Source organism: Rhinatrema bivittatum, chromosome 16, assembly GCF_901001135.1.
Source record: "Rhinatrema bivittatum chromosome 16, aRhiBiv1.1, whole genome shotgun sequence".
In the NCBI taxonomy this organism is placed as follows: Eukaryota; Metazoa; Chordata; class Amphibia; order Gymnophiona; family Rhinatrematidae; genus Rhinatrema; species Rhinatrema bivittatum.
Window position 1 is genome coordinate 43,322,307 of NC_042630.1, and position 12,943 is coordinate 43,335,249.

General features: G+C 42.2%; 1 protein-coding gene across 1 annotated transcript in view; it reads right to left on the reverse strand.

The window, feature by feature from the left end:
• Window positions 1-12,943, reverse strand: part of LOC115078317 (vomeronasal type-2 receptor 26-like) — an 88,050-nt gene that overhangs the window by 11,825 nt on the left and 63,282 nt on the right. Inside the window, exon 4 of the mRNA XM_029581193.1 lies at window positions 10,110-10,236. Within this exon, the coding sequence (XP_029437053.1) occupies window positions 10,110-10,236 (127 nt within the window). The remainder of the gene's footprint in view (window positions 1-10,109; window positions 10,237-12,943) is intronic.

Genomic DNA, 12,943 nt, shown 5'->3' on the forward strand with positions numbered 1-12,943 from the left:
TCTGTCCCTTGTCTCTCCCCTCAAACAGGTACCTGGCTTTGACCACTGCCTGGACCTCAGATACGATAGTCCGCTGCCTACTTCTGACCACTGCCTGGACCTTGGATATGATTGACCGCAGCCTGCCTATGGCCAGTGCCTGGACCCTGTATACATTTGACTCCACCTGCCTAAGACCCAGCTTACTATGGACCTCTCCTGCTATCAGCAGAGACCTCACCTAAGTTCTTCCAGCCCTGGCACCCAAAGGCTCAACCTGAGGGGAACAAGGGCTGGTATAGGTGAAGGTCTAGATAGGTCTTTGCCTCACCTGGGTCCGCCTGCTTATGGTGGGAACCTGCAGGGCTCCTCCCTGCAGGTTGAGCCAATCCTGCCTCGGAGAAAGGGTCCACGGTTACAACAGTTTGCTGAGGCCATGGATTCGGTGGACTTGAATTCACTGCAAGCCATCCCTGGCATAGCCCATGGCTACAAGATTTACAGGGTACACTGGAACTCTTGGCCACTATTATGGTCCGGCTCTCCATTTGCCTCAATGCACTGTCCACTCTTCCTGTGCTGCTTCCACCCGCACCAGCTCTGCTGCCTCCTGTCATATCCAGTCAGCCAGTTTCTCAGCTTCCAGCTACACCATGGTATAGGAGGAGGAGGAATAGCCTAGTGGTTAGAGCAGTGGGCTATGTACCAGGAAACCAGGGTTCAAGTCCTGCTGTTGCTCCTTGTGACCTTTGGCAAGTCAGTTTACCCTCCATTGCCTCAGGTACAAACTTAGATTGTAAGCCCTCTGGGGATAGAGAAATACCTACAGTACCTGAATGTAAACTGATGTGATATTTTAGATCAAATGTCGGTATATAATAAAATAAATAAATGCCTGGGCCCCAAAGTGATGTCAGGGATTCTTTAACCAGAATGCACTTCCAATTACAGGCTCTGCTATTTCCCGACGATCAGACTAAAACCATTTATATCCTCTCTCTGCTTGATGGAAACACACTAGCATGGGCGTCTCCTCTCTGGGAGCAAGGGGACCCCATCCTGCTTGACCTACAACAGTTTATGGAGCAGTTTTGTACGGTCTTCAAGGAGCCAGGTTGTGCAGTAGCAATGGACTCCGATCTGCTCTACCTCCATGAAGGCTCCCGAAATCTAGTCGAATATGCGGTGGTGCTCCCGATGCTGACATTCGAGCTGAAGTGACACAAAGACACCCTAGTTGCCATATTCATGGAAGGCCTTTCTGGGAAGATTAAAGATGAGCTCACCACCCAGGATCATCAGAGGAGCAGTTTGGGAACTCATTTTGATGGGGACACAACAGATAAATGCTTTCCAGGATCCTCAGCTAACAGAAATTCCAAGCAGGTGGTGAACACAATTATAACAGAAAGTAGGAACTCTGATATCAATGATATCATCCATCTGGGGAAACGATACCCATAAAGTACAGAAAGATTTCCAAAATCTAAGGAAAAGGATTAGACACATGGCAAATGTTGGGAATCCCAGCTGCGGGACACATATTACCCTTCAACAATTAACCATGACACAAGTGGGATAATCCCAGCAGAGTTCTCTGTCACAACAGCCAAGAACAAATTGATCTCAAACTAGTAACCTACAAGGCCCAGACCGTGACGGTCTGTGAACCAAATTGGATGTGAGCTTACTGGGCAGACGGGATGGGCAATTATGTCCTTTTCTAGCATCATTTTCTATGTTTCTATGATTGAGATGGATGAATGCATATGATCGATGTGTGGTTTTAACATTTTTTGGTGAGTGGTATTTACTGTAATAATTAAGCTTTATATTTTTGTAAGCTGTAATAAAAATGTGTGATAAACACTTGAAACATAAATTTGAAAATATATGGCTATTCTCCTGATTCTGTTTTCCATATATATACAGTACATATATACAGTGTATATATATAGTTAGGTAGGTTACAGTAGGTCCTAAATGCAAGTACCTTAATGCCTTTCTTACAATAAGGGTTCACTTTCTCTCTGTTCTGACCGTGAGGTGATCTTGCTCTCCAGCCTCTGGCACTGCAGCCTCCCCTTTGCTGCCCAGGACTATATCTTCTGCAGAGATGAATGTTATCTGTCTGAAAGGCCCCTGAGAACTTCATTCCTGCCTGGTTTTCCTTGACCTTGTGCTTAAGGTCTCACCGCTTGTAGCTGAAGTCCTGTGCATTGTTGTTCTTGTGGAAGGCTTCATTCAGTTTCTGGCAGATCTCCTCCCACATCTGCTCCTTTCTATACAATCCAGCTTTCCTTGACTCCTTCCCATAGAGGATGTTTTGAACCTTCATTACCTCCCTGAAAGGTAGGTCCACCTGCTGTAGCTGGAAGTTAGGCTTCCTAAGTAGGGGTCCTTTGCCTCCAACTATTGTGCTGAAGTTAAATATCCTAATGGGAATGTAATTACAGGCAATATGAGTCTGTTTAAATGCACAGAAAATTAGCATGTATTCTTTTATTATTTATTTATTTATTTATTTATAGGTTTTTATATACCGATAGCCGTTTGCACATTGTATCGGTTTACAGATAACTAAAACTTTTTGACAGTGTCATTATACAGAACTTTTGGCACTGCCATTACATAGAACAGTAAACTTTGCATACAAGAAATAAACATCAACAAACAGTAACTGGGTAACTATTTACAGGGAACGAAGGTTCCCTGTAAATAGTTACCCAGTTTTATTAAAAATATTAAATATTTTATATTTATTTATATTATTAATATATATTATATTTATTTTATAATATATTTTATATTTATTTATATTATTAATATATTAAAAATAAAGTACGGTAATATTTAGCATGGAACCTGTATATATGTACATTTTATCAGACGTATATACTGCATGTATAAGGTCACTTTTTTGTGGTATATGCATAATACTTTCTTATATAAGAACATAAGAAATTGCCATGCTGGGTCAGACCAAGGGTCCATCAAGCCAATCATCCTGTTTCCAACAGAGCTCCAAGGCACATGTGGATGATGACCTCATTTTCTGAAGCCTTTTCCATTATGACCATGGCCTAAGCACTTCACCTTCTAGAGAAGAGGGAGCAGCTCTTCTTTCACCACTATACACTCATCTGAATCATCGTTTGTCCGCTTTGTATTACAAGACTTCAGAGTGTTGTGCTCCAAAGGGTTACCTTAGCTCTGTGTAACCATCGTACTCCATGTTTTTTTTTTTAATGTGTATGTCTGGACAGGAAGCTGCTGTTGGCAGACATTTCTCACCAGGTGCTTTTACTCAAACAATAAAGGAAAGCTTTGTGTGGTTCCTTCTCCATTATAAGGGGTTCAGGTTGGTGAGGTGATGAGCTGATGGTTACATCTATAGTCCGTGATAGTTCACAGCTGTCTGCTTTTATAAGAAAACCTTTCCATACTCCTTGTGCCATTGTGTCAGGTAGAAGGCAGTGGCACTGGGGAAATGCTGTAAGGGCAAGCAGATTTCCATAGCATGGGGACGTTAGTGTTGGAAAGATAACGAAAGGATTCCTTGTAATGGAAAGAAGGCCCTTCCTGGGAGGAGAGGTGGTGTTTGCAGAAATAAAGGGAAAATTAGACTTTACTAGCTTCATGTAAACTAGGGATGTGAATCGTGTCCTCGATCGTCTTAACGATCGATTTCGGCTGGGAGGGGGAGGGAATCATATTGTTGCCGTTTGGGGGGGTAAAATATCGTGAAAAATCGTGAAAATCGTTAAAAAATCGAAAAATCGAAAAACCGGCACATTAAAACCCCCTAAAACCCACCCCCGACCCTTTAAATTAAATCCCCCACCCCCAAATAACTTAAATAACCTGCGGGTCCAGCGGCGGTCCGGAACGGCAGCGGTCCGGAACGGGCTCCTGCTCCTGCATCTTGTCGTCTTCGGCCGGCGCCATTTTCCAAAATGGCGCCGAAAAATGGCGGCGGCCATAGACGAAAAAGATTGGACGGCAGGAGGTCCTTCCGGACCCCCGCTGGACTTTTGGCAAGTCTCGTGGGGGTCAGGAGGCCCCCCACAAGCTGGCCAAAAGTTCCTGGAGGTCCAGCGGGGGTCAGGGAGCGATTTCCCGCCGCGAATCGTTTTCGTACGGAAAATGGCGCCGGCCATACGCGTATGGCCGGCGCCATTTTCCGTACGGAAAATGGCGCCGGCAGGAGATCGACTGCAGGAGGTCGTTCAGCGAGGCGCCGGAACCCTCGCTGAACGACCTCCTGCAGTCGATCTCCTGCCGGCGCCATTTTCCGTACGAAAACGATTCGCGGCGGGAAATCGCTCCCTGACCCCCGCTGGACCTCCAGGAACTTTTGGCCAGCTTGTGGGGGGCCTCCTGACCCCCACGAGACTTGCCAAAAGTCCAGCGGGGGTCCGGAAGGACCTCCTGCCGTCCAATCTTTTTCGTCTATGGCCGCCGCCATTTTCGGCGCCATTTTGGAAAATGGCGCCGGCCGAAGACGACAAGATGCAGGAGCAGGAGCCCGTTCCGGACCGCTGCCGTTCCGGACCGCCGCTGGACCCGCAGGTTATTTAAGTTATTTGGGGGGGGTTCGGGAGGGTGGGGGATTTAATTTAAAGGGTCGGGGGTGGGTTTTAGGGGGTTTTTAGTGTGCCGGCTCACGATTCTAACGATTTATAACGATAAATCGTTAGAATCTGTATTGTATTGTGTTCCATAACGGTTTAAGACGATATTAAAATTATCGGACGATAATTTTAATCGTCCTAAAACGATTCACATCCCTAATGTAAACATAGAAACATGAGGACTGAAAAAGACCGCATGGCTCATCTAGTCTGCCCATCTACCTAACTAATTTAGCTTTACGTTTCCCATCCCTCCCCTTAGAGACCCCTGGTATTCTTCTCATGCTTTCTTGAACTCAGATTCCATTTTTGTCTTCACCACCTCCATTACCCCCTCTGCAAAGAAATATTTCCAAAGATTACTCCTGAGTCTACCCCCTTTCACTCTCATCTCATGACCCTCTTTTTCTGTTCATAGAGGCTCATCTTCTATGCATGGAAACCTTTGAGATATTTTAATATTTCTATCATAAATCTCCTTTCTCCCCTTTCCTCTAGGGTATTCATGTTTAAATCTTTAAGTCTATCCCCACATGCTTTGGAACGAAGACCACTGACCATTCTAGTAGCCAAATGAGATCTCACCAGGAGATAAGAACTAAGAAATGACATATAATTCTAGTGTTATAGCCACCACAGCAAGGACACTCAGGAGGGCTTGGTCTAGAACTGTCACCCTAGTATACAGGAGCGAAGCTGAAACTGCTGTCAGGATGAGAGAGTGGAGGGTGGAGGCTATTGGAATGAGCTGGCGCTATAGGTACGTGCAGGTCAGTGAGCGGGTGTGAGAGTGAGTGTGTTAGGCTGCCTTGTAAGAGGTTTGAAACTGGTATGAGATAATACACGAATAATCATACAATATATACTTGTCTATTTTCAACAGTATTTATTCTTTTATTACAAACATATAATTAAAAAACATTTATATAATTTGTACTCACTCATACCACATTCATCCAACAATAACAATACAATACAATATTGCACATATCCCTTAAAATACAATATTCATTACATTTTTATTTACTCTTCAACATTTCTTATAGATGCTAATCTGTTATGTCAAAATCTTCCCTATAGCTAAATTTATTTAATTTTTCTACCTATACCCTGTTATACAAAGTTCCCACCAAAAATTATTTCCTCATACTCCCGACAAGAGGTTTCCTCAGGGGATCACTACAAAACGATTATTTTTTCTTTCCACTTTAGGGAACATCCAATCAATTAATAAACTTCTGTTGTTCTTATTTCATAAGAATATAAGAACATAAGAAAATGCCATACTGGGTCAGACCAAGGGTCTGAGCAAGCCCAGCATCCTGCTTCCAACAGTGGTTAATCCAGGCCACAAGAACCTGGCAAGTACCCAAAAACTAATTCTATTCCATGTAACCATTGCTAATGGCAGTGGCTATTCTCTAAGTGAACTTAATAGCAGGTAATGGACTTCTCCTCCAAGAACTTATCCAATCCTTTTTTAAACACAGCTATACTAACTGCACTAACCACATCCTCTGGCAACAAATTCCAGAGTTTAATTGTGCGTTGAGTAAAAAAGAACTTTCTCAGATTAGTTTTAAATGTGCCCCATGCTAACTTCATGGAGTGCCCCCTAGTCCTACTATCCGAAAGAGTAAATAACCGATTCACATCTACCCATTCTAGACCTCTCATGATTTTAAACACCTCTATCATATCCCCCCCTCAGTCGTCTCTTCTCCAAGCTGAAAAGTCCTAACCTCTTTAGTCTTTCCTCATAAGGGAGTTGTTCCATTCCCCTTATCATTTTGGTAGCCCTTCTCTGTACCTTCTCCATCGCAATTATATCTTTTTTGAGATGCGGCGACCAGAATTGTACACAGTATTCAAGGTGTGGTCTCACCATGGAGCGATACAGAGGCATTATGACATTTTCCGTTTTATTCACCATTCCCTTTCTAATATATCCCAACATTCTGTTTTCTTTTTTGACTGCCGCAGCACACTGAACCGACGATTTCAATGTGTTATCCACTATGACACCTAGATCTCTTTCTTGGGTTGTAGCACCTAATATGGAACCCAACATTGTGTAATTATAGCATGGGTTATTTTTCCCTATATGCATCACCTTGCACTTATCCACATTAAATTTCATCTGCCATTTGGATGCCCAATTTTCCAGTCTCACAAGGTCATCCTGCAATTTATCACAATCTGCTTGTGATTTAACTACTCTGAACAATTTTGTGTCATCTGCAAATTTGATTATCTCACTCGTCGTATTTCTTTCCAGATCATTTATAAATATATTGAAAAGTAAGAGTCCCAATACAGATCCCGGAGGCACTCCACTGTCCACTCCCTTCCACTGAGAAAATTGTCCATTTAATCCTACTCTCTGTTTCCTGTCTTTTAGCCAGTTTGCAATCCACAAAAGGACATCACCACCTATCCCATGACTTTTTACTTTTCCTAGAAGCCTCTCATGAGGAACTTTGTCAAACGCCTTCTGAAAATCCAAGTATACTACATCTACCACTTCACCTTTATCCACATGTTTTTTAACTCCTTCGAAAAAGTAAAGCAGATTTGTGAGGCAAGACTTGCCCTGGGTAAAGCCATGCTGACTTTGTTCCATTAAACCATGTCTTTCTATATGTTCTGTGATTTTGATGTTTAGAACACTTTCCACTATTTTTCCTGGCACTGAAGTCAGGCTAACTGGTCTGTAGTTTCCCGGATCACCCTTGGAGCCCTTTTTAAATATTGGGGTTACATTTACTATCCTCCAGTCTTCAGGTACAATGGATGATTTTAATGATAAGTTACAAATTTTTACTAATATTCATACAGGGAATATCCAACTCTACTTCTTGTGCAAATTAACGATCTTCATCAGCCTATTCTTTTCAACATAAACATACACATAAACTAATCATTATTATAGTCTTTAAAACATTTAACAATTCATACTTATATTAATGTTCATTTATCAAAAACCTAATTTATTTATGATGTTCCTACAGTATATTTCATATAACAGATCACATTCGCCTCTTTTACCTTCTAATATCTTTTATTACATCCATTTCAGCTTTTTCTTTGTACAATTTTAACAAACAGGAGTTCACCTCCTGAATTCTTCCATCAACATACCACGGTCCCGTCAGTAATAATGGTTTTCCCCACCAACACTATAACTATTCAAAGGACATTATGTACAACCACATTTACCATCAATAAATACCTCTATATCACCATTGCTCTCATTTCTTTTTTCAAGATGTATATACTAACCTTGATCATTTCTACACCGGTTTCCAACCCAGCTGGACTATTTTACTTTTCCACAACCGCACTCTCAGTGTTTCCTTTCTCTCTTTGAATCCCCCTGCGGTTCTGTCAGTTATAATGATTTTCCACACCAATACTATAACCATTAAAAAAAAATTATATATCATCAAGAAATACTTTCATCTCTCCATTACTCTCTCTTTTCTTTTCAAAGTATATATACTAACCTTAATAATTTCTACACGAATTTCCAACCCAGCTCAACTGCTTCACCTTTCCACAACGCCGCGGCTGTGCATTCAATACTTCCTTTCTCTTTTTAAATCTCCCCACGGTACCTCCCATTTCATACGTCACCCGTGCAAACCACACATTAGTATCTAAATGCTGCGTTAATGACCGCAAGTCCCTCGAAATCCTAATCCACTCTAACCTGCCCTATCTAATAGAAAATGAACACATTCCCTGTATGAAATAAGAACAACAGAAGTTTATCAATTGATTGGATGTTCCCTAAAGTGGAAAGAAAAAATAATCATTTTGTAGTGATCCCCTGAAGAAACCAGTGGGTGAAACAGGAGTCTCTTGTCGGGAGTATGAGGAAATAATTTTTGGTGGGAACTTTGTATAACGGGTATATGTAGAAAAATTAAATAAATTTAGCTATAGGGAAGATTTTGACATAACAGATTAGCATCTATGAGAAATGTTGAAGAGTAAATAAAAATGTAATGAATATTGTATTTTAAGGGATATGTGCAATATTGTATTCTATTGTTATTTTTGGATGAATGTGGTATGAGTGAGTACAAATTATATAAATGTTTTTTAATTATATGTTTGTAATAAAAGAATAAATACTGTTGAAAATAGACAGGTATATATTGTATGATTATTCATGTACAAACAATACCCGTAAATTACCCATGTGCTGTTATTTATACATGAGATAATACACAAAAGGTAACAAATATAAATGGTTATCTAAATATTTTCTAAAACAAATATATATATATATACATAGAGAGAGAGATTTATTTGAACATTTTCCAAAAAGTAGGAAAAGGGAAATAGAAATTTACATATCAAAAAAAATCCCCAGGAACCTGATAGGCCTAGGGGTGAGGAGGCTGTGGGCAGTGACATTTGGCACATGCCCATTAGCTCAAAAGCAGCTGTGAGATCCTCTTGAACATGGGCAATGGTCACAGGTCATTGACAGCTTCTCCCATCTTCTGAACAGTGGAACCCAGAGCTTAGAGAGGCTTGGCTTCTGGTACTGAAACAGGTGTACAACACAAAGTACCAAAAGCATCCAATAATTATCATCATTGCTACATAAATTGTGCAGTGTATGTGCTCCATCATAACAGCCATGAGGCAGGGAGATATTCCAGTTCACTCCTCAGCTATCAAATACGGGTCATGCATAATCATGGAACTTATTTTTTAAGTAATTTTTTGTTGCAAGTAAAAGCAGCTTCATAGCAAATTACTTCCCTTTAAAACGTGTTGAAGAGGCAGGAAGGGAAGGTTGCTGAGAGGCGCTGATCCTGGGAGAGCAGGCAGGGGAGGCTAATCCTGAAGAGGTCCCTGCTGACCTGTGGGGTAAGCATGGGCTGGTGTGCTAATGCAGGGAGTAGTGGTGGTGTTTGATGGCCACTGCAGGTTCTGAAATACTTGATGAAGTCTCCGCAGACCCCTATAGATAAATATATGGGCCCATGCAGACATTTCTGGAAGTTAGGCTCCCTGTGCATAAACTATACAGAATTTTCTAAAGGAACATTTCTGCAAATAACACAGTACTTTACTCAAAGAAGTCCCTTGGAAATCTATCCTGCATATGTATTGTATTTTTAATGCATTGTAAGACTTATTATCTGCTGAACATCAGGACCCAATCAAATTAGAATTAGAATTTTCAAAACACAAGCTGGATATTCCCATAGCACAAGCACACTTGCAGTTTGAAGGCAGCTAAGCCATAATACTACAAACTTCCTGCACAATGAAAATAGATGAAAAACAAGAATATTTGGATCTGGACATTTTTTCCCTCACTCTTCAAATAAAGACAGACAGCCAGGCCTGCCTGGGAAATAATTGGCTGTGCCCCCCTGAAAATGTATTCATCTGCATAATCTTTGGACGGCATCATAATTTCAAACAGCCGTGGAGATAGGTCAAGCCACATGATAAGATGATATCACCCACCGGTTTGGTTAGAGATCTCTCCCTCTGGACAGGGAATGCATTCATAGCAGCAGACGGGTTCTCCTCTCATGTGTAATTTTCTGAAGCCAGGAAGGCAGCTATCACTGCATTTGGAACGTATTGGTAACTAAACATTGAGAAAATAAAATCTGGATGACTTGACATAATACTAGGCTGTCACTTTTTAAATGCACTGTTACTCTATTGTCTAGATAGGAGCCATTTCAAATAAGTTTTATATTACCAACCAACATAAGAACATAAGAAATTGCCATGCTGGGTCAGACCAAGGGTCCATCAAGCCCAGCATCCTGTGGCTGTTTCCAACAGAGGCCAAACCAGGCCACAAGAACCTGGCAATTACCCAAACAATAAGAAGATACTAAGGATGTGAATCGTGTGCCTGATCATCTTAACGATCGAAATCGTCTGGCAGGAGAAGAAAATCGTGTTTGGCACGATTTTTTAGTTAAAAAATTGTTTTTTCCGATTAGTGCGCACTAACAGAAAATGATTCAATTTGACACTTTTCAGGTCAGTTGAGGTCAGTGAATATGTATTCCTATTGGCTGCCCTCTTATTTATTCATGTTACCAAGGTTCCCACTGACAATATATGGGGGATGGGAAATGGAAACAGTTGGTAGCTTGACTAAAAAAGTAATGTGATCAGTCAATGTGACTAGAACTTGTGCCCTATCCCTGATACCGGGAGTGTTTTGATCTTCCTGCATACAGTGCCGTATCCCTGATACTGGGAGTGTTGTGATCTTCCTGCACGCAGTGCCCTATCCCTGATACCAGGGGTGTTGTGATCTTCCTGCAATCAGTGCCCTATCCCTGATACCAGGGGTGTTGTGATCTTCCTGCACTCAGTGCCCTATCCCTGATACTGGGAGTGTTTTCATCTTCTTGCACACAGTGCCCTAACCCTGATACCAGGGGTGTTGTGATCTTCCTGCACACAGTGCCCTATCCCTGATACCGGGAGTGTTGTGATCTTCCTGCACGCAGTGCCCTATCCCTGATACCAGGGGTGTTGTGATCTTCCTGCACACACTAGTGCCCTAACCCTGATACCGGGAGTGTTGTGATCTTCCTGCATGCAGTGCCCTATCCCTGATACCGGGGGTGTTGTGATCTTCCTGCACTCAGTGCCCTATCCCTGATACCAGGAGTGTTGTGATATTCCTGCACGCAGTGCCGTATCCCTGATACCAGGAGTGTTGTGATCTTCCTGCACGCAGTGAAGTATCCATGCTCAGTGCAGGAAGATCACAACATCCCTGGTATCAGGGTTAGGGCACTGCGTGCAGGAAGATCACAACACTCCCGGTATCAGGGTTAGGGAACTGTGTGCAGGAAGATCACAACACTCCTGGTATCAGGGATAGGCACAAGTTCTAGTGACATTGACTGATCACATTACTTTTTTTGTCAAGCTACCAACCGTTTCCATTTCCCATTCCCCCCAACCATCACCTCAGTGGGAACCTTGGTAACATCAATAAATAAGAGGGCAGCCAGCCAATAGGAATACATATTCATTCCTAACTGACCTGAAAAGTGTCAATTTGTATCATTTTCTGTTAGTGCGCACTAACTCCCGTTAGTGCGCACTAACCCGATTAACGATTTTTAACGATAAATCGTTAGAATTCCTATTGTATCGTGTTCTTTAACGATTTAAGACGATTTTAAAATTATCGGACGATAATTTTAATCGTTGAAAAACGATTCACATCCCTAGAAGATTCTACTGATACAATTAATAACAATGGCTATTCCCTAAGTAAACTTGATTAATAGCAATTAATGGACTTCTCCTCCAAGAACTTATCCAAACCTTTTTTGAACCCAGCTACACTAACTGCACTAACCACATCCTCTGGCAACAAATTCCAGAGCTTTATTGTGCGTTGAGTGAAAATTTTTTTTCTCCAATTAGTCTTAAATGTGCTACTTGCTAACTTCATGGAATGCCCCTTAGTCCTTCTATTATTCGAAAGTGTAAATAACTGATTCACATCTACTCATTCAAGACCTCTCATGATCCTAAAGACCTCTATCATATCCCCCCTCAGCCGTCTCTTCTCCAAGCTGAACAGCCCTAACCTCTTCAGCCTTTCCTCATAGGGGAGCTGTTCCATCCCCTTTATCATTTTGGCTGCCCTTCTCTGTACCTTCTCCATCGCAACTATATCTTTTTTGAGTTGCTTTTTTGACTGCTGCAGCACAATGAGCTGACTATTTCAATGTGTTATCCATTATGATGCCTAGATCTTTTTCCTGGGTGGTAGCTCGTAATATAGAACCTAACTGTTGTGACTGTCGCTGCTTGACGTCTCCATCCCGCCCTCCTTACCTCTTTGGAGGCTCCCTCTTTCTCAAGTGGAAGGTTGGCTGCCGCTGCGTCTCTCTGCCGTCTTCCTCCGGCGTCCCTGGAGCGGCTTGATGATGCAATCTGACATGATTCACAAGAGCCTAAGGGCACACGCGCGGCATGGCCCCGACTGATCTACCAGCAGTGGTGCGAACCTCAGGGGCGTTTCCCTGAGGTGACATCATCCGCTCCAGATATTTAAGGTCTCAGATTTTGCTAACAGATCGAGTTAGCAAGGAGTTCTCACAGACAAGGAGTTGTTCAGCTTCATATGCTCTAAGCTACTCTGCCTCCACGGACTTACCAGGGGTACCTGCTCCTCGGGGGCCTCGTTTCTCTTTTTCTTTTCAGATCAGACTGGAACCGGTACTCGCTCCTCGAGGGCCCTCGTTCCCTGTCTTACTTCTGAATACCACTTCTGCCAGGAAATCATCGCTGCCTACAACACCTGT